This window comes from Theropithecus gelada, chromosome 13 (assembly GCF_003255815.1).
Source record: "Theropithecus gelada isolate Dixy chromosome 13, Tgel_1.0, whole genome shotgun sequence".
Lineage (NCBI taxonomy): Eukaryota > Metazoa > Chordata > Mammalia > Primates > Cercopithecidae > Theropithecus > Theropithecus gelada.
Genome location: NC_037681.1, coordinates 82,004,218 through 82,027,022, shown reverse-complemented (window position 1 = coordinate 82,027,022; position 22,805 = coordinate 82,004,218). Strand labels below are relative to the sequence as shown.

Below are 22,805 nucleotides of genomic sequence, written 5' to 3'. Positions count from 1 at the left end.
GTTTTATGGCTTAATGTGGTCTGTACTACAGACTGTTCGGTGTGTGCTTAAGAAGACTGTACATTCTGCTGTTGTCGAATGGGGTGTTCTATAGATGTCTGTTAGGTCAAATTGGTTTGTAGCATTGTTGTCTGTCTCTTATATTCTTGTTGCATTTTCTGCCTCATTCTCTCTATTATTGAAAGTAGGAGATCGAGTGCAGTGGCTCATGCCTGCAATCCCAGCACTTTGGGAGGCCAAGGCTGGTGGATCACCTGAAGTCGGGAGTTCAAGACCAGCCTGGGCAACATGGCGAAACCCCGTCTCTACTAAAAATAAAAAAATTAGCTGGGCCTGGTGGTGTGGTGGTGCGCGCCTGTAGTCCAGCTACTTGGGAGGCTGAGGCAGGAGAATCACTTGAACCTGAGAGGTGGAGGTTGCAGTGAGCCGAGGTCACACCACTGTACTCCGGCCTGGGCAACAGAGCAAGAGTCTGTCCAAAAAAAAAGAAGAAAAAAAAAAAGGATACTGAAGTCTCCAAATACATTTGATCCTGAGTGTTTGCAGATTTAGTCGTCTCTGTATGAGCTCTGAAGCAAGATGACAGAGTGCCACCTTGTTTGACTTTAGTTAGGAATGTGCATGTTGGAAAATTCTAATCTTTCACTGCTATGTGCATGTCTGTGAGTGCCTATGAAAATGCCACAAATACTGATTTTGGAGCTACAAATAAATTGCAGCAAATGGATGAATTCACAAATATAGAAACCATGGAAGAGAAGAAAAAATATTTTTCTTTCTTCACAAATACGGAATATGGAGATGGAGGTGCTGAGGGGCAGTGTGGTGGAGTATAAGAAGTCCTGGCGCCACTTGGATGGGGTTTGAATCCCACCCCTAGCACTTGTTTAGACATAGGAGATGGCCTCAGGCAAGGCATCTAAACGCTTCTGAACCTCATTTTCTCTCTCTCTCTTTTTTTTTTTTTTTTTCCTGAGATGGAGTCTTGCTCTGTTTGTTGCCCAGGCTGGAGTGCAACGGCACGATCTCAGCTCACTGCAACCTCTGCCTCCTGACTTCAAGCTATTGTGCTGCCTCAGTCTCCTGAGTAACTGGGATTACAGGCACCTGCCACCACACCCGGCTAATTTTTGTATTTTTGGTTAGAGACAGGGTTTCGCCGTGTTGGTCAGGCTGGTCTTAAGCTCCTGGCCTCGAGCAGTCCACCTGCCTTGGCCTCCCAAAGTGCTGAGATTACAGGTGTGAGCCGGCCATGCTGTTTTCTCTTTTGTAAAATAGAGAAAATAGAATCAACCAGTATGAGAGGTTTTTCACATTAAAAATCTGTGTATGATATCTATATTATGTACATATTTCCTGTAGGACCAAGGGTTCAGCATTAGGTAATTCAGTGTTTGCAGTGACTCTGTAGAATATAACTAATGCGAGTAACAAGAATTAGCTGTCTTGCTGAATTGTCTGTTTCTCCTTTTAATTCTGTCATCAGTTTTTGCTTCATGTATTTCAGGAATTCTTTTGTTAGGTCCATATGTATTCCTGATAACTTGATCCTTTTTTTCATTTTAAATGTCCTTCTTTGTCTCTTTCAGACATTTTTTTGGCTTAGTCTATTTTATTTGATATTGGTGTAACCCCTGAACCTTTCTTAAGCTTATTTTTGGCATGACTTATCTTTTTCCATTCTTTTATTTTCAGTCTGCTTGTTTTGAACCTAAAGTATGTCTTAGGGGTAGCATATGGTTGGATCTTTAAAAAAAATATATAATCGTATAATCTCTGCCTTGATGACAGTTCTTAATTCCCTAATAATTTTGTATAGCTTGTTTTACATCTGTCATTTTGCTGTTGGTTTTCCGTGTATCTCATATCTTGTTTCTCTGTTTCTCCTTCACTGTCTATTTTTATAGTGTATACGTAGATTCTAGTGTGCCATTTTAATTCCATTGATTTAAAAAATACCTCAATTTTCTTAGTGTTTTTATGGGTTAAATATGCATTTAATTTCTTGACATACTGATTTAACTCTAATAAAATAAGATAAAAAACATTGCTCCTATGTAGCTCTATTACTGTTTGGGATAAGAAGTTAGCTGTTAATCTTATTCTGGTTCCCTTGTATATGCTTAGTTGTTTTTTTCTCACTGCTTTGAATCATTTGACTACAGTATGTATAGATGTGGATTTCTTTGTGTTTATCCTCCTGGGGTTTGTTCTACTTCTTGCTTGGATGTGTAGATGAATGTGTTTCATCAACTTTGGGAAGTTTGAGGTATTCAGATACTTTTTCTGGCACCTCTTCCCACTTACTTTGACCCCCATTGCATGTATGTTTTCAGACCTCCGAATAGTGGTTGTTAATGATACTGTCCAATTTTATAGTTGCATCGTTATTATGAAAGTCCCTGGTCTCCCATTTAAATTTTTGAGACAGTGTCTTGCTCTGTTGCCCAAGCTGGAGTGTAGCAGCACAATTACGCCTTACTACAGCTCTGACCTGGGCTCAAATGATCTTCCCACCTCAACTCCTTAGTAGCTGAGACCACAGGCATGAGCCACCATGCCTGGCTGATGTTATTTTATTTTTTGTAGAAACAGGCTTTTATTATGTTACCCAGCCTGGCCTGGAACTCCTAGGCTCAAGCAGTCCGCCCCCGCCCCGACCTCAGTCTCCCAAAGTGCTAGGATTACAGGCGTGAACCACAGCACCAGCCTGGGTCTTCTAGTGTTCTTTAATAGACCTACTTCATAGTGGGATTTTTTTAAAAATTAATTTTGTTTCTTGAACTATTATGTAAATCAGAGAGTTGAATCTTATGGATCATAACTTCAGTAGGGCTACTCAGAAATAGGTAAAATATACCTAGTTTTATTTTTAATGTTTTACCCTTTGAGGCCCGTGTGTCTAATTCCTAGTGTTTTTTTTTAAATAAATAAAAATTGTTAGCATAAAATTCTGTTATAGAATGTAAATTCTTTGTTGGATATGCAATAAGAAAGTAAATTACTTAATCCTTCTAGTTTATCTGTATATAATATAGCAGAAAAAATTGGGGACCTTTTATTGTACAATTTATTTTGAAGCTTATTTTCTTCCACCCATTTTATAATGTAGTCATATGGTACTTAATGACAGGGATACTTTCTGAGAAATGCATCATGAGGTGATTTCGTTGTGCAAAGTTATACAAACCTAGGTGGTATAACCTGTTGCTCCTAGGCTTCAAGCCTGTACAGCATGTTACTGTCCTTAATTCTGTGGGCATTTGTAATGCTCTGTAAGTATTTGTGTATCTAAACATATCTAACTAGAAAAAATAATGTTAAAAATCCGCAAAAAAGATAAAATAGGCTATTGCCTGTATAGGACGCTTACCAAGAATGGAGTTTGCAGGACTGGAAGTTGCTCTGGGTGAGTTGGTGAGTGAGCGCTGAGCGGATGTGAAGGCCTAGGATGTGACTTTACACTACTGTAGACTTTGTAAGCACTGTACACTTAGGCTACACAAATTGTTTAAAAGTTTTTTTCTTCACTATTAAATTAACCTAGCTTACTCTTTTTATTTAATTTTATAAACTTAAAAAATTTTTAACGTTTTGACTCTTATAATAACATTTAAAATAAAAACACGTTATATGGCTATACAGAAGTGTTTTTTCTTTATATCCTTATTCTTTATATCCTAAGAAGAAAAAAAAGAAGCTATTTTCTTTTTTTTGTTTTACTTTTTAATAATACACATGGAGCTGTCATCTCCCATGCTGACAATGCCTTTCTTTTTTTAAAACCTAGAAAGAGTATCCTTTAAAGATAAAACGTATAGTAAATACATAAACTGGCAACAGTCATTTATTAAGTTTTATATACTGTATGTACATGCTGTACTTTTGTATTACTGGCAGTGCAGTAGATTTGTTTACATCAGCATCACCACAAACGTGTGAGTAACGCATTGCTCTATGACGTGGTGGCCACAGTGACATTAGGTGATAGGAATTGTTCACGTCAGTTTTAATCTTATGGGACCACTGTTGTATATTTGGTCCATCCTTTGGTCTGTCATTGACCAAATCATTATTATGCAGTACATGACTGTTGGTTACTTTACTTTTCATCTGTTAGTAGAATCTTCAATAGTATCAGCAAGGAGACTTACAGTTTGGCTTGGGGGTAATTCTTTTGTTGTTCATGCTTTTGGTAATCTGCTTTCCTGATATTATGTCATTATAAAGGGCATACTGGGAAACCTTTCCTGAGTGCTTCAGTACATACTATGGAAATTAAAAAGTGGGAAGGCAAAGACCTCGAGTAGGATAATACATCACTAATTCAGTGTTACACCTGTGTACCTGGTGTTACTCGTTAGTGTTTCAGTTATTTGTTGCTTGTTTATAAACTCAAGGAATTTGAATTTATAAATTCAGTATCATACTTCATTCTGGTTATGCTTTGTAGTATTCTGTAAAACTGATTGTATCTAATTCTTTGTAATTCCTATGGGAACAAATTTAGGTTTTCAATTGAGTCTACCTTTTAGACATGATTAAAGATGACACTATTTTTTTAATGTACTATTTTTTATTACTTTAGGTCCATTGCAAAAGAACTTGCAGACTGGCTTATTAGCAACAATGTGGTGGAGCATATATTTGGACCAAATTTACACATTGAGGTTTGTGGATAATTACATGACTTCTCTGTTCTGTTGATAGAGAAGAATATTTTAAAAAATTGATATTAAGTTTTTCTTTTCCAGATTATCAAACAATGCCAAGTGATTTTGAATTTTTTGGCAGCAGAAGGGCGACTGAGTACTCAACATATTGACTGCATTTGGGCTGCAGCACAGGTAATACTAACAGCTCACGTTTATTGAGTGCTTTGCTTATCATATGTTGTAAGTGCTTCTCTATGAGGTAAATTCTGTTATCCTGTTTTATAGCTAAGGAGACCAAGACATGGACAAGCTGGGAGTGAAATCTGGCTTCCGAGTCCATGTCTTATTTATGTTACTGGTAGAATGGAAGGAAATCAGAGTCAGTCAGTTGGAGCTTCTTCATGAAACCATCCTGGTTTAATAAAGAGACATTTTCCTGTTATTCTCATTTATACAGTCTACCCTTCTATCTTGAATTATTTTATTGATATGTTTCTTGTCTATTATACTTTTTTTTAAAATTTTTTAAAATAGGCATATGTCCACATGATTCAAAATTCCGAAACTAAATATAAAAGATATATTACATGTTTTTCCTTTTTGCCCCGTCTCTCAGGCATATAGTTCTTATCCTCTCAGGTATATCAGAGGTTTTTTTTGTATAAATAGTGAACTATATACATTTTTCTTTTTCTTTCTTTTTCACAAATGTAGCATACCAACCAGACTTGGCTTTGGTTTTTTTTTTTTCTTTTTTTTCTTTGTTCTGGAGATTACTCATCAATATATGAAGTGCTTTTCATCTTCTTGGAAGACTGTATAGTGTTTAATTAAAAGTATGCACCATAATTAATTTAACCAGTTCCCATTTATGGGCAGTATTTTTTCCCCAGCCTTTTTTTTTTTTTTTTTTTTTTTGAGACGGAGTCTTGCTTTGTCGCCCAGGCTGGAGTGCCATGGTGCAATCTTGGCTTACTGCAACCTCCGCCTCCCCAGTTCAAGTGATTCTCCTGCCTCAGCCTCCTGAGTAGCTGGGAAACTACAGGTATGTGCCACCATGCCCAGCTAATTTTTGTATTTTTAGTGGACATGGGGTTTCACCATGTTGGTCAGGCTGGTCTCAGGCTCCTGACCTCATGATCCACCCGCTTTGGCCTCCCAATGTGCTGGGATTACAGGCATGAGCCACAACTCCTGGCCCCCCGAGTCTTTTCTGTTACAAACAATGCTGTAATAAATAACTTCTAACATGTTTATTTCATCCTTGTGTAAAACTTTTGTGTAGCTATGATAAATTCCTACTTACAAGTAGAATTAGAATTACTAGGTTAAAGTATATGTGTGGTTTGCTTGTGGTAGATACTGGTATTGCAGTTTCACTTTCCCCTTAATTTCATCAGCACATTGAATTTCATGATCTTTGCCAACCTGATGGGTGAGAAGTGATATCATTGGTATTTTAAATTTGTGTTTCTTTTATTATGAGTGAGTTTGCAAATCTTGTGTTTAAGAGCCATTTTGTTGCTTTTTCTGGAATTGTTCATGTTTTTTTGCCATTTATCAATTGTTTTTTTATTTTTTAATTTGTAGGAGCTCTTTATGTGTCGCTGAAATTGATCTTTTGTTTGCGATTACAACTTATGACTGTATCCTGGTTTGATGCCTTTTGCTTTGCTTAAGGTGGCTTTTACTGTTCAGTTTCATATTTGTGGTTGTAGTTATTAATGGTCTGCGGATTTTGTATCTTGGTCTGAAATGCCTTCTCCATTGACAACATTATAAAAGAATTCTCCTTTAGTTTCTTCCTGTATATTTTCTATTGCAATTATATATCTTAATCTTTGATCCAGCTGGGATTTATGTTGGCTTAAAGTGTTGTGTATGTGTCCAACTTTCCTCCCTTTTTTGTTGTAGAATTTTTCCAATTCTATTTGTTTACTAACTCTTCTTTCTGACTTGAGATGCCAGTTTTGTCTTGACTGGGTCATTTTTTGAACTTTCTAGACTGACCTATTTGTATGTATAATTATGATCTGTACCAGGGATTGGTAAATTTATAGTCTGTGGGCCAACTATGTGTTTTTGGAAATTTTTGCTACACAGACATGCCAATTCTTCTTCTTCTTTTTTTTTTTTTTTCCTGAGATGGAGTCTTGCTATGTCACCCAGGCTGGAGTTCTGTGGCATGATCTTGGCTCACCGCAACGTCCGCCTCTCCGGTTCAAGGAATTCTCCTGCCTCAGCCTCCCAAGTAGCTGGGATTACAGGCACACACGACTGCCCAGCTAATTTTTGTATTTTTAGTAGAGACGAGGTTTCACCATGTTGGCCAGGATGGTCTCAATCTCTTAACCTCATAATCTTTCTGCCTTGGCCTCCCAAAGTACTGGCATTACAGGCGTGAGCCAGTGCGCCTGCCCTGACGTGCCCGTTTTTTTACGTATTGTCCATGGTGGCTTCCACAGCACAATAGCAGAGTTTAGTAATCATAACAGAGACCCTGTCACCCATAATCCTAAAATATTTACTTTCTGGTCCTTTAAGAACATGTTCGTTGAGTTTATACTATTTTTTTTTCTTTATTTTTACTTGTATCTTTGTAATATTTTAAAATGCCTGAGACGACTAGTCCCTCCTCATTATTGTCATAACTTTTCTGTCTTATTTATGTCTTCATGTGAATTTTAGTATATACGTAAAATGTTTTCATTGTGTTAATGATGATTAATTTGAGAACCTAAGTTCTGTCTTCCTGTCCAAAGTATGATACTCCTTTTCTTTTTTCTTTTGCATTATTCACAGTCTCAAAGTTATTTGTATATAGATTTTTATTTCGTGCTCTGCTTAATCTTAGGAATTTGTTTTTTTATTGCTATTATAAATTGTGATTTCTTCAACTATATTTAATTTTTTCCATTATGTTGCTATTTCTTTTATTTAGTGATGGAGATATAATTAAAATATTTTTCATTACTAATGATTGTTTGCCTTGAGCCTTCACTGAATTCTTAGCTTTTTCGCGGTAGGTTTTATTTTATTTTATTTTATTTTATTTTTTTTTTTTGAGACGGAGTCTCCTGTGTCGCCCAGGTTGGAGTGCCGTGGCCGGATCTCAGCTCACTGCAAGCTCCGCCTCCCGGGTTCACGCCATTCTCCTGCCTCAGCCTCCCGAGTAGCTGGGACTACAGGCGCCCGCCACCTCGCCTGGCTAGTTTTTTGTGTTTTTTAGTAGAGACGGGGTTTCACCGTGTTAGCCAGGATGGTCTCGATCTCCTGACCTCGTGATCCACCCATCTCGGCCTCCCAAAGTGCTGGGATTACAGGCTTGAGCCACCGCGCCCGGCCTATTTTTTTATTTTTTAAATTTTTTTTTTTTTTTTTTTGAGACGGAGTCTTGCTCTGTCGCCCAGGCTGGAGTGCAGTGGCCGGATCTCAGCTCACTGCAAGCTCCGCCTCCCAGGTTCAGGCCATTCTCCTGCCTCAGCCTCCCGAGTAGCTGGGACTACAGGCGCCAGCCACCTCGCACGGCTACTTTTTTTGTATTTTTTTTTAGTAGAGACGGGGTTTCACCATGTTAGCCAGGATGGTCTTGATCTCCCGACCTCATAATCCGCCTGTCTCGGCCTCCCAAAGTGCTGGGATTACAGGCTTGAGCCACCGCGCCCGGCCCGCGGTAGGTTTTCAATGTATTTTCTTTGGCTTCCCGTGTCTAACATTGTGTACTTGTTTGAGATGGAGTCTCCAGCTCTCACCTAGGCTGGAGCGCAGTGGTGTAATTAGCTCATTGCAGCCTTGAACTTCTGGGCTCAAGTGAACTTTTCAAGTAACTGAAACTACAGACACGAGCGACCACCTGGGTAATTGTGTGTGTGTGTGTGTGTGTGTGTGTGCGCGCATTTCTAAACTTGTTTTATTATTGCTTTGTAAGACATTGTTGCATATTGCTAGCTTGTGATGTTATAACTATACTTGAGTTATAGTCTGGCCACTGCAATAGCTGTTTCTATATTAAGTTTCATAATTTGAATCTTATTCCTTCTTGCCCTTTCAGGAACTGTTACTAGGAGGGATTATTTCTTCCTCTATTACATATTCATATCTCTTGTCTGTACTGGATTTTTTTTTTTTTTTTTTTTTTTTTTTTTTGAGACGGAGTCTCGCTCTGCCGCCCAGGCTGGAGTGCAGTGGCCGGATCTCAGCTCACTGCAAGCTCCGCCTCCCGGGTTCGCGCCATTCTCCTGCCTCAGCCTCCCGAGTAGCTGGGACTACAGGCGCCCGCCACTGCGCCCAGCTAGTTTTTTGTATTTTTTAGTAGAGACGGGGTTTCACCGTGTTAGCCAGGATGGTCTCGATCTCCTGACCTCGCGATCCGCCCGTCTCGGCCTCCCAAAGTGCTGGGATTACAGGCTTGAGCCACCGCGCCCGGCCTGTACTGGATTTTTTATGTTGTGGGTCTCTTCATATGCCTTTGCTGTTTGTTCTGTTGCCAAGGCTAGAGTACGGTGGTGCAGTCTTGACTTGCTGCAGCTTCTGCCTCCTGAGCTGAAATTACTGTCCCACCTCAGCTTCCTGAGTAGCTGGGACTACAGATGCACACCACTGTGCCTGGCTAATTTTTGTGTTTTTTGCAGAGACGAGACTTCGCCTTGTTGCCCAGACTGGTCTCGAACTCCTGAGCTCAAGCGATTCTCCCACCTTGTGCTCCCAAAGTGCAGGGATTGTAGGTGTGAGCCACCACACCTGGCCACATTCATATTTCTACAAGACAACTAGATATATGTTGTATATACTTTGGAGTTTCATAAAATACTTTTCTAATAGTGCTGTCTCTCAAATGGAACTCTTGTCTGGCAACTTCTCGGGGAATAGTATTGGAGGCGTAACTACTTGTACTTTTCTCGTTTGTCTCATCAAGCTTTCATTTCAGGTTGTAGGACTCTAAATGAGAGAATGTGCAGCGGTACCAGTATCTATATTTACTTGCAATTACTTTATATAGTTTTCTCCCCCAGGGAAGATCTCTGGTGGATGGGTTACCTATATGTTGGCTGCTCATGTTTTTCTGACTGATGGATGGCTGACAGAATCATTCTTTATAGAGAACTTCATTTAAGTCCCGTCTCCATCTCTGTGTTTCTTCATTCTGTCCATCATATCTGTTACTCTGAGCCCAGAATCTTTCTCAGTTATATTGGGAAGATTGTCTCACCTACCTCCTCTATAGCTTTCTTACAGCTTACTCTGAGCTACAACTTTCTTTACCTATTACATTTTAAAAAGGTATTCTCAGGCTGGGCATGGTGGCTCACGCCTGTAATCCCAGCACTTTAGGAGGCCAACATGGGCAGATCATGAGGTCAGCAGTTCAAGACCAGCCTAACCAACATGATGAAACCCCATCTCTACTAAAACTACAAAAATTAGCCAGGCATGGAGATGCATGCCTGTAATCCCAGCTACTCAGGAGACTGAGGCAGGAGAATTGCTTGAACCCGGGAGGCAGAGGTTACAGTGAGCCAAGATCACGCCATTATACCCCAGCCTGGGCAACAAAGTGAGACTATGTCTCAAGCAGACAAACAAATAAATAAATAAAAAGATATTCCCAGTCATTTTAATCTTTCAGAAATTTGTAAGTTTCGTGTCTGATGGGAACTTTAATTTTCTTTGAGCCTCCCGAGCTCAAACAATACTTGTACCTCAGCCTCCCGAGTAACTGGGATTACAGATGTGCACCACCACATCAGCTAATTTTTGTGTTTTTAATAGAGACAGGGTTTCATCATGTCAACCAGGCTGTTCTCAAACTCCTGACCTCAAGTGATCTACCTGCCTCAACCTCCCTAAGTGCTGGGATAATAGGCATGAGCCACCGCACCTGGCCTTGGTCGAAGGCTTTTAATATATATGTTCTTTTTCTTGTATTTTCCTTTTATTTTATATTGTGGTAAAATATGCATAACATAAAATTTACCATTTTCACCATTTGTAAGTGTACAAGTCAGTGGGATTAAAAATACTCATAATGTTATGTAACTATCACCACTTTCTGTATGCAAAAACATTTTCATCACCAGTAACAAGTTGGTACCTATAAAACAACAACTCTTAATTTCCTTCCTTTCAGCCCCTGGTTTCTTCTATTTTACATTGGTTTTTTGGAGACAGCGTCTTGCTGTATCACTTGTGCTGGATACAGCAGCGCAATCACAGCTCACTGCTGCAGCCTCAAAACTCTTGGGCTCAAGTGACCCTCCAGCCTCAGGCTCCAGAGTAGCTGGGACTAAAGCATGCCTACCTAATTTTTGTATTTTATGTAGAGATAGGGTCTTGTTGTATTGCACAGGCTGGTCTCCAGTGTTTGGGCTCAAGCCATTCACCTGCCTTGGTCTCCCAAAGTGCAGGGATTATAGGTGTGAGCCACCACGCTCAGCTGTTTTACATTCTGTTGTCTTCTGTCTCCATGAGTTTGCTTATTCTAGGTACCTCATATAAGTGGAATCAGAATATTTGTCTTCCTCTGTGTGGCTTACTTTACTAACATAATGTTTCCAAAGTCAGTCTATGTCATAGCATACATTACAACTTCATTCCTTTTATGACTAATATTCCACTATATGTATATACAGCATTTTATTCATCCATCAGTGGACATTTGGGTTGTTTCCACCTTTTGGATATTATGAGCAATGCTGCTGTGAACATGGGTTTACAAATATGTGTTCAGTTTCCTGCTTTCAGTTATTTTGTATATACAGTCATGCATTGTATAAGCATGTTTCAGTCAACAGAGCACATACGTATACAACTGTGGTCCCATAAGATTATAATGGAGCTTATTATAATTCCTGTCACCTGGTGATTTTGTGATAGCTGTCCTAGTGTAGTGCAACAAATTACTTTTTCTGTGTTTACATACACAAAAACTTACCATTGAGTTACAGTTGCCTACAGTATTCAGTACAGTAACATGCTGTACAGGAGCAATAAACTATAGCATGTAGCCTAAGTGTGTTGTAGACTTTACCATCTTTTGTGTAAGTATACTCTTATGTTCACAAGAGGGCATTTCTCAGAACGTATCCCTATCCTTAAGCCATACAGAACCGTATACCTAGGAGTAGCATGTCTGGATCACATGGTAATTCTGTGTTTAACTTTTTGAGAAGCCACCAAATTGTTTTGCACAGCAGCTGCACCATTTTACATTCTCACCAGTGACACCAGAGGGTTCTGGTTTCTCCACATCCTTGCCAATACTTGTTACTTCCCTTTTGAAAAAAAAATTCAGATATCCTAGTAGGTGTGAATTTGTATCTCACTGTGTTTTTTATTTGCATTTTCCTGATGATTGATTATATTGAACATGCTTTCCTGTGCTCGTTGGCTATTTGCATATTTGCTTTGGAAAAATGTCTGTTCATGTCTTTTGCCCATTTTTGATTGGATTTTGTTTGGTTTTCTTTTGAGTTTTACAAAAAATATTCTGGATATTAGTATTTTAAATCAGGTATATAATTTGCATATAATTTCTCTGTTTTTCTCTTTAAATTGAGATATAGGCAAATATTGAAATACTATATAAATATAAAAATTATGTATTCAGGATGTACAACTTGATGTTTTAATGTGCATAGTTGAAATAATCACTACAATCAAGCTAATTCACATATATTACCTCACATAGTTACCATTTTCTTTCAAGTATGCGATACAGTATTGTTAACTATAGTCACATTGCTGTATGTGAGATCTCCAGAATTTACTCATTTTGGAGAACTTAAATTTTATACCCTTCTACCGATGTCAACTTATTTCTCTGTCCTTCTGTATTCTCTGCTGCTTTGACTACTTTAAATTGATCATGTGAGACTGTGCAGTATTTCTCTCTGTCTGCTTTATTTCACCTAGCATAGTGTTTTCTAGGGTCAGTCATGTTGTCAAAAATGGAAGGATTTCCTCCTCTTTAAAAGCTGAATAATACCCCTGTGTGTGTATGTATATGTACACCACATTTTGTTTTTTCATCTTTGGAAAGATAATTTAGTTTTTTTCCGTATCTTGGCTCTTGGGAATAATGCTGCAGTGAATGTGAGAGTGAAGATATCTCTGAGATAGTGATTTCATTTCCTTTGGATATATATCCAAAGTGGGATTGTGGATCATAACATAAGATAGTTCTGTTTAATTTTTTGAGGAACATCCATATTGCTTTCAAAAATGACCGTACCAGTTTTCATTCCCACCAACAGTGTATAAGGATTCCCATTTCTCCACATTCTTGCTAACATTTATCTTTTGTCCTTTTGATAATAGCTGTTACAACGTAGGTGTGAGATAATATCTCATGCTTTTGATTTGTGTTTCTCTCATGATTAGTAATACTGAGCAGCTTTTATACCTGTTGGCTATTTGTATGTCTTTTTTTTGAGAAATGTCTATTCTCTTTGCGCTACATAGGGTTATTTTTTTATTTTTTATTTTTATTTTTATTTTTTTGCTATTAAGTTGTACGAGTTTCTTAAATATTCTGAATATTAACCCCTAATCAAATACATGGTTTGTAAATATTTTCTTTCATTCTGTAGGTTGCCTTTTCACTCTGATTGTTTCCTTTGCTGTGCAGAAGCTTGTTGGTTTTGATAAAATCTCAATTGTATATTTTGGCTTATGTTGCCTATGCTAATAGTTCCTGTCAAAAAAATTATTTCCTAGACCATTGTCAAGAAGCTTTTTACCTATGTCACCTTCTAGTAGTTTTACAATTTCAGGTCTTAAATGTACTTTGAAGTTTTTAATTCATTTTGAGTTCATTTTTGTATGTGGTATAAGATAAGGATCCAATTTCATTCTGTATGTGGATATCAGGTTTTTCCATCACCTTTTGTTAAAGGGACTGTCCTTTCCCTATCACATGTTCTTGGCATCCTTCTGGAAGATCAGTTGATTGTAGATGCATGGATTTATTTCTGGGGTTTTTATTCGTTCTGTGGGTTCATATGTCTATTTTTATGCCAGTACCATATATAATATATATTTTTAATGTACAGGGTCTTGCTCTGTTGTCCAGGTTGGAGTGCAGTGATTCAGTCATAGCTCATTACAGCCTCAGCTTCCTGCACTGAGGTGATCTTCCTGCCTCAGCTTCTCAAAATAGCTAGGACTACAAGAGCATGCCACCATGCCCAGCTAATTTTTAATTTTTGTAAGTTGTTTTGTAGAGACTGGGTCTTGCTCTGTTGACCAGGCAGGTCTCAAACTTCTGGCCTCAAGCAATCCTCCTGCCTCAGCCTCCCAGAATGTTGAGATTACATGTGTGAGCCACTGCACCTGGCTCATATTGTTTTGATTACTGTAGTCATGTAGTGCATTTTGGAATTAAAAAGTGTGATACCTCCAGCTGTATTCTTACTGAAGATTGTTTTTTGCTATTTGGGGCCTTTTGTGGTTCTGTATGAATTTCAGGATTGTTTTTTCTATTTTTGTAAGGGATGCCTTTGAGGCCGGGTGTGGTAGCGCACGCCTATTAATAATCCCAGCACTTTGGGCAGGCCAAGGAGGGTGGATAGCTTGAGCTCAGAAGTTCGCGTCTAGCCTGGGCAGCATGCTGAAACCCTGTCTCTACCAAAAATACTAAAAACTAGTTGGACATGGTGGTATGTCCCTGTAGTCCCAGCTGCTCGGGAGGCCGAGGTGGAGGATTGCTTGGGCCCAGGACGTTGAGGCTGCAATGAGCCAAGATCGTGCCACTGTACTCCAGCCTGGCTGACAAAGTGAGACCCTGTCTTGAAACAAAAGACTGCCATTGAGATTTTGATAGGGATTGTGTCGACTCTATAGATCACTTTGGGTAGTATGGACTTTTAATGGTATTTTTCTTTCAGTGCATGAATGTTGGAATGTCTTTTTATTTATCTGTGTCTTCCTTAATTTTCTTCAGTGTTTTATAATTTTCAGTGTACAACTCTTATTTGGCTAAGTTTATTTCTAAATATTATAAAATGCTTTTGTTGCTGTGGTAAATGGGACTGTTTTCTTAATTGCCTTTTCAGATAGCCTGTTTGTGCTTAGAAATGCCACTGGTTTTTGTATGTTAATTTGGATCCAGCAACCCTACTGTATTCACTATTAGTTCTAACAGTTTTTTGTTGTTGTGGAGTCGTAAAGTTTTTCTACATATATATGATCATTTGTAAAAAGATAATTTTTCTTCCTGTTTTCTTTGTGGAGTCCTTTTATTCCTTAAGTCCTCTCTTGGAATTTCAGTATTAAATTGAATAGGAGTGGTGATACTGGGGGTCCTTGCCTATCCCAGATCTTAGAGGAAAAGCTTTCAGTTTTTCCCTATTGATTATGCTATTGTTTATGTGCTTTATATATGAAAGAAAAGCTGGTAGGCATGCTGGCTAACACCTGTTATCCCAGCATTTTGGGAATCCGAGGCAGGTGGATCACGAGGTCAGGAGTTCGGGACCAGCCTGGCCAACATAGTGAAACCCCATATCTACTAAAAATACAAAAATTAGCCGGGTGTGGTGGTGGGCGCCTGTAGTCCCAGCTACTTGGGAGGCTACTTGGGAGGAGAATTGCTTCAACCTGGGAGGCAGAGGTTGCAGTGAGCCAAGATCGCACCATTGCACTTTAGGCTGTGTGACAGAGTGAGACTCTGGCCCCCCCAAAAAACAAAAAGAACGAAAACAAAACTGTAGGCTTTTCATATATGGCCTCCCTTATGTTGAGGTAAGTTCCTTCTATGCCTATTCTTTTGAGCCTTTTTATTATGAATGAATGTTGAATTTTGTCAGATGCTTCTTTATTTTTTGCCATGTGATCTATGGTTTATTTTCATTCTTTTAGTGTCCTTTGATACACAAAAGTTTTTAATTTTGATGAAGTCTAACGTATCTTTGTTGTTATTGTTGACTATTTTTGGTGTCATACCCATGAAATAATTTTAAAATCCAACGTCATGAAGATTACAATCCTTACCTTTTTCTTCTAAGGGTTTTTTAAAAGATTTTTCTTTTAAGTTTAAGTATTTGATGTGCTTTGAGTTGTTATATATGGTGTAAAGTAAAGATTAAACTTTATTCTTTTTACATGTAAATAATCAGTTTTCGTAACACCATTTGTTGAAAAAACTGTCCTTTCCCCCATTAAATGGTCTTGGCAACCTTGGTTGAAAGTCAGTTGACCTTTTTCATGTGAATGTTTATTTTTGGGATCTTCATTCTACTCCATTGGCCTACATGTGTGTCCTTACGTCAGTACCATACTGTTTAATTACTACTGTTGCTTTTTGTTATTTCTTTTTTTCCTTTTTGCAGGTTTCAAAGTCATCTTTTTTAGACTGTTGGCTATTTAGAGTCCCTTGCAATTCTGTATGAATTTGAGGACCAGTTTTTCCGGTTTTGTAAAAAAGAATAGGTATTGCATTGACTCTGTGGATCACTTTGGAGACAATATTAATATCTTAACAATATAAGTCTTCCTATCCATTAACATGAATGTCTTTCTCTTTAGGTTTTTAATTTATTTTAGCAGTGTTTTGTAGTCTTCAGTATACAAAACTTTACCTTCTTTGGTTAGATTTGTTCCTAAGTATTCTTCTAGATGCTATTGAAAATTCTGTTACTTTCTTAATTTTCTTTTCAGATTGTTCATTTCTAGTGTATAGAAATATAGCTGATTTTTGCATTTTGACCTTGTTCCTTGCAACTTTGTGAATTTGCTTCTCAGGTTAGTAGTTCTTCTGTATATTCTTTAGGATTTTCTATATATATGAGTATGTCATTTGCAGTCAGAGATAGTTTTAGATCTTCCTTTCTCATTTGAATGCCTTTCATTCTTTTGTCTAATAGCTCTGGCTAGAACTTCAGTACAGTGTTAAGTAGCGGTAGTAAATATGGGCATCCTTGTCTTGTTCTGATCTTAGGGGGAGATATGTCATTCATCATTGAGTATGATATTGCCTGTGGGTTTTTTGTAAGTACCCCTTGTCATGTTGAGGATTTTTTTTCTTCTAGTTTTCTGAGAGTTTTTGTCATGAAAGGAGTCTTACAGGTTGTCTTAATTTTCTGGTGTACAATTAGTTATAATATCTCATAATTTTTTTAGAACTGTAAGTTTAGTATGAATGCCCTCATTTTCGTTGCAGCTTTAAGTTCTTTGTGTTTTTTTCCCCCCATAATCAAACTAAAGGGTTGTCGTTGATAAAGTCCTTTAACAAACCCTCCTTTGGTTTTATTAGTTTTCTCTATTAACTGACTTTTTTTCTTTTTTGATACGGAATAGCTGTCTGTCTTGCCCAGGCTGGAGTGCCGTGGTGTGATCTTGGTTCACTGCAGCCTCCGCCTCCCAGGTTCAAGTGATTCTCCTGTCTCAGCCTCCTCAGTAGCTGGGACTACAGTCATGTGCCACCACACTCACCAAATTTTTGTATTTTTAGTAGACACAGGATTTCGCCATTTTAGCCAGGCAGGTCTCAAACTCACAACCTCATGTGATCCACCTGCCTTGGCCTCCCAAAGTACTGGGATTACAGATGTGAGCCACTGTGCCTGGCCCATTCTTACTGTCTTTTAAAGAGAATTTCTTGCTCTGTTGCCCAAGCTGGAGTGCAGTGCTGTAATCTTAACCTCCTGGGCTCAGGCAGTCCTTCCGCCTTAGCCTCTCAAGGAGCTAGGACTACAGGCTTGTGCCATCACTCCTGGCTAATTTTTAAATATTTTTTGTAGAGAAAGGATTTCACTGTGTTGCTCAGGTTGGTCTTGAACTTCTGGTGTAAAACAGTCTTCCCTCCTTGGCCTCTCAAATTGAGAGTATTACAACAGGCATGAACTGCATCTGACCAGCTTTCTCTACTATTTTCATATTCTTTATTTTATTTATCTCTGATCATTGTCTTCCTTCTACTAGCTTTAGGTTTAATTATTTCTCTTGTAGTTCCTTCCCTAAGTTGTGAAGTTTGGTTATTGAATTGAGATTTTTTTTTAATTCACATTTACATTTGTAAATATAAGTTTTCATGTATAAATTTTCTTCTGAACATTGTTCTTTCTGCATTCTATTTTCTGTTGTATTTTATCTGTAAATATTTTCTAATTTCCCTTGTGATTCCTTTTTTGATCCTTTGGCTGTTTGAATGTGTTAATTTCTACAAATTTGTGAGCTTTCCAGTTTTTCTTCTGATACTGATTTTTAGCTTCTTCCTGCTGTGGGTAGAGAAACATTTTAGTATGATTATCTGTATTTTAATATCTGTTGAGACTTGTGGTCTAGCATCCAGTCTATCTTGGAACATGTCCCACACATTTGAGAAAAATGTGTTTTCTGCTGCTGTTGTATGAAGTGCTCTGTATATGCCTCCTAGGTCTATTTGGCTTATTGTGTTATTCAGATTCTCTATGTCCTTGTTTATGGTTATTCTCTTTATTGAAAATTGGATATTGAAGTCTCCAACTATTATTGTGAAACTTTTTATTTCTCTATTTCTTCCAGTCTTCATAATGTTTATGATCATATCTTCTTGGTATTTTGAATATTTTATTACTAAAGTTTTTCTTTATCTTTGGTAAACTTATGAAAGATAAACTGTGGTTTGAAAAAAATACAGTTTATCCCCTTTGATCATTTTTCAGTGTGTAGTTCACTAGTGTTAAGTCTATTCACATTGTGTAATAGATCTGTAGAACTTACATTGCAAAACTGAAACTCTATACCCATTGAACAACAACTCCTCATTTCCCCCTCTCATCAGCCTTGGGTAACCTCTATTCTACTTTGTGTTTCCATGATTTTGAGTACCCTAGGTTTCTGATATAAGTGGAATCATTAAATATTTGTCCTTTTGTGACTGGCTTTTTCACTCAGCCTAATCTCTTCAACATTCATCTGTGTTGTGGCATGTGTCAGCATTTTCTTCCTTTTTAAGGATGAATACTGGATTGTGCGCGTACACACACACACACACACTTTTCTTTTTTTTTTTGAGACGGAGTCTCGCTCTGCCGCCCAGGCTGGAGTGCAGTGGCCGGATCTCTGCTCACTGCAAGCTCCGCCTCCCGGGTTCACGCCATTCTCCTGCCTCAGCCTTCCGAGTAGCTGGGACTACAGGCGCCCGCCACCGCGCCCGGCTAGTTTTTTGTATTTTTTAGTAGAGACGGGGTTTCACCATGTTAGCCAGGATGGTCTCGATCTCCTGACCTCGTGATCCGCCCGTCTCGGCCTCCCAAAGTGCTGGGATTACAGGCTTGAGCCACCGCGCCCGGCCACACACACACTTTTCTTTGAGACACGGTCTTGTTCTTTCACCCAGGCTGGAGTGCTGTGGCACAATTATGGCTCACTGCAACCTTGACGTTCCAGGCTTAAGCCATCCTCCCACTTCAGCCTCTGAAGTAGATGGGACTATGGGCACATGCCCACCATGCCTGGCTAAGTTTTGTATTTTTTTAGTAGAGACAGGGTTTTGCCACGTTGACCCGGCTAGTTTTGAGCTCCTGGGCTCAAGTGATCCACCTGCCTTGGCCTCCCAAAGTGCTGGGATTACAGGCATGAGCCACCATGCCTGGCCTGTAGCACTTTTTTTTTTTTTTTGTTCTTTCATCTGTTGATGGACATTTGGCTGCTTTTACATCCTGGCTGTTAGGAATAATGCTGTAGTGATCATGGGAATACAGATACCTCTCTGATATCTTGCTTTGAATTCTTTTAGACATATACCTGGGAATCAGATTACTGGATTAAATGATAATTCCATTTGTTTTTTCTGGTAACCTTTTTACAATTTAAATTGTATCTTATTTGATATTAGTATAGCCAGCCCAGCTTGCTTTTGCTTGCTGTTTGCATGGAATATCTTTTTCTGTCCTTTCACATTCAACCTTTTTGTGTCTTTGGATATAAAGCAAACCTCTTAAAGACAATTGGATCAAGTTTTTGAAAAATATCAATTCTGTCTTTTTCTTTTGATTGGAGAGTTAAACCATTTGCATTTAAAATACTCATAAAGAGGGACAAACTTGTGTTATTTTGCCTTTTCTTTTCTCTATGTCTTATCGTGGTTTTCTCCCTCCTTTCTTCCATTACTGCCTTTTTTGTATGTTTAGTTGTTTTGGTGGTGGTGTTTTTGTTGTTGTTTTTTTTGTTTGTTTTTTGTAGTGAAACAGTTTGATTTCCTTTTAATTTTCTTTTGTATTTAATATGGAGATTACATTTAACATCCTAAAGGTATAACAGTCTAATTTCAATTTATACCAGCTTAACTTCAATGCCATGTAAAAACTCTGCTCCTAATAACTCCATCCCTCCATTTTTATTACTGCTGTCACAAATTGCAACTTGGTATGTTGTGTGCCCAGTAAGGCAGGTTAATAATAATTCTTTGTATTTGTTTTTTAAATCATGTGAAAAATAAAAAGTAGAGTTATAAACTAAAATTTCAATACTGTCTGTAATAATTGCCTATGTATTTATCAGATATCTTATTTCAACTGGAAGGACTCTTGTTAGCATTTGTCTCGTTTTTTTTCTCTTTGCAAGACAATTCATATTCATCTTGTACCCTACTCAAAGACCAAATTAAATCATTCCGTTATTCCCCAGAACTTTTGAACACATGAAAAGGGTTCTTTCCAACAATTACTAGTGCCTGTTTGTGCTGGTTTCATGCTGGTCAGAGAACGCAGAGATAGTTCATTGCTGCTGTCCCTCTCCTCGGGGAGTGCCTGTCCTGCAGGAGACAGGTGCTCCATGGGGGATACAGCAACAATAGAGGGCTGTGGGGCTCTTGAGATTGGGCTGGTCCCAGCAAGCTTATATAGTATGGGGCATGGTACAGTGCTCCACGAGAGCACCAAGTACCCAGGAGTTGGAGGTGAGCTTGGGGCCAAGGTCCTTGAAGCACTCTGGCAACTAGCTGATCACCCAAGGGTCTGCCTCAATGTGAGCACCTCTGAGCCCCAGCCTCACATTTCCTCAATTCCTGGGCCCAGGCTCCAGGCTTTCAGTTCCTCCACATGTTGCCCAACCCAACATAGTGAGCACTTTTTCCTCAAGCATTCTAGGTTTTGTGAGTCATTTGGCCGGCTGTGAAAAAAGAGCCACCCTTTCAACTCAGGCTAGCTCAGCCAAGTCATTTCAGCTCTGGCTGCCCCAGTGCTAACCAGGTCATTGAGCAGCGGTGGGAGGCTGGAGCTAGAGTTTGTGGCTGCTACCATCTTGTGTCCTCTTCTCCCATTTAGTGGCTGGAAGCACACTGGGAAACTGCCTTTTAGCAATTTTTATGGGGCAGGTATAAGTGTCACAAACTCCTTTAGCTTTTTTCTGTGAATGTCTTAATTTCAGCCCTAATTTTTGAAGGACAGTTTTGCTGAATTTAAAATTCTTATTGCAAGATTTTTATTTTAGCCTTTTGAATATATCAACTCATTGCTTCTGGCCTCTAAGTTTTTGGAAGAGTAATTCGCTGATAATCTTACTGAGGATCTCTTGTATGCAACAAGTTACTTGTGGTTTTTGAGATTTTCGTCTTTGGCTTCCTGTATTCTGATTGCATTGTGTATCGATAGAGGTCTTTTTGAGTGTATCCTTCTTGGAGTTTGTTGAACATCTTGGATTTGTAGATTCATATCTTTCATCAAATTGGGTTGTATTTAGTTATTTAAGTATTCTGTCTTTCCATTTTTCTTTGCATTCTAGGATTTCCAAAATGAATGTGTTGCTCTGCTTCATGGTATCCCACAGGTCCTTTAGGCTATTCATTTTTCTTCTTTTCCTCAGACTTGATAATTTCAGTTGTCCTACTTTCAGGTATGCTGATTCTTTTTCCTGCTTGCTCAGAGCTGCCTTTGAATCCTTGTGTAGTGAACTGCATTGTTCCTTTCTGTTCTTGCGCTTTTCATTTCCATAATTTCTTTTTGGTTCCTTTTTATAATTTCTGTTCCTTTGCTGATATTCTCATTTTGTTCATGCAGTGTTTTCCTGTCTTTACTCTTTTATTATCTTGGAGATAAAGTTATTTAAAATCTTTGTCTAGTGGCTGGGCTTGGTGGCTCACACCTGTAATTGTAGCACTTTGGGAGGCCGAGGCAGGTGGATCACTTGAGGTCAGAAGTTCAAGACCAGCCTGGCCAACATGGCAAAACCCTGTCTTCACTAAAAATACAAAAACAAAACAAAAAACCCCACAGAATTAGCCAGGTGTGGTGGCGCACGCCTATGGTCCAGCTGCTCGGGAGGCTGAGGCAGCAGAATCACTTGAACCTGGGAGGTGCTGGTTGCAGTGAGCTGAGATCGCACCACCGCACTCTAGCCTGGGTAACAGAGCAAGACTGTCTCAAAAAAAAAATTCATCTAGGAAGTGCAACAGGTGGACTTCAGGTGTATTTTCTGTGGACTTTTTGTTGTTTCCTTTTTGGTTTTGTTCCCCAAAAAACAGGTACAACTCTAAGACGTCTAGTAATCATTTCAGGTGATTTGTGTTGAAACAATGGCAGCCAGCCTCAGTGCCTGCACCTTATCAGTCAGAATTAGCAATCAGCTAGCTGTCAGAATAGAGAATCTTAATGTTGGGGGACGTGGTTCTTACTGCCCACCTGTGTCCAGAAACTGTACCAGAAACCTGTATTGCCGTCTCCATAGCTGCCTGTCATTGCATGGGTGGGTTGGGAGTATGTGTGTCAGAAATGGGTAGCAGTAGCAGCTATGGCATTGGAGGCTGAAATTGGTAAGTATAGAAATTCAGATTGACTCTGGAGTTCCAGGATACTTACATCTGATTTGGCTAGTACAGTTTTTTGTCTTGGTATAGAAATAGATTCCTGGCGTTTTCTATTCTCCCATCTTCCCTGATATCCTTTTCTGTTTCATCTTCATCGTCTTTGTTTTCGTCTTTCTTCTTTGTCTTCTTCATCATCCTTTGTTTCTTCATCTTCCTTATCCTCCTCCTCTTTGTCCTCTTCCTCCTCCTCCTCTGCTGCTGCCACCACCACGCATTCTTAATACTTTTTCTGTATTTTGGAATTAAATAATGTACACATTTGAAAGAGTGGTTTGTTTTTTTTTTTTTTTTTTTTTTTTTTACCTCAGTTACAGGATTTTATGATTTTTTTTTTTTTTCTCAAGGATCTTGTTACTTAGAAATGAGCT

At 38.7% G+C, this 22,805-nt stretch overlaps 1 protein-coding gene across 1 annotated transcript in view; it reads left to right on the top strand.

The window, feature by feature from the left end:
* The window catches only part of USP34 (ubiquitin specific peptidase 34), a 288,446-nt gene that overhangs the window by 96,341 nt on the left and 169,300 nt on the right, over positions 1 to 22,805 (top strand). Inside the window, exons 9-10 of the mRNA XM_025405742.1 lie at positions 4,589 to 4,670; positions 4,755 to 4,847. Coding sequence (XP_025261527.1) covers positions 4,589 to 4,670; positions 4,755 to 4,847 — 175 coding nt within the window. The remainder of the gene's footprint in view (positions 1 to 4,588; positions 4,671 to 4,754; positions 4,848 to 22,805) is intronic.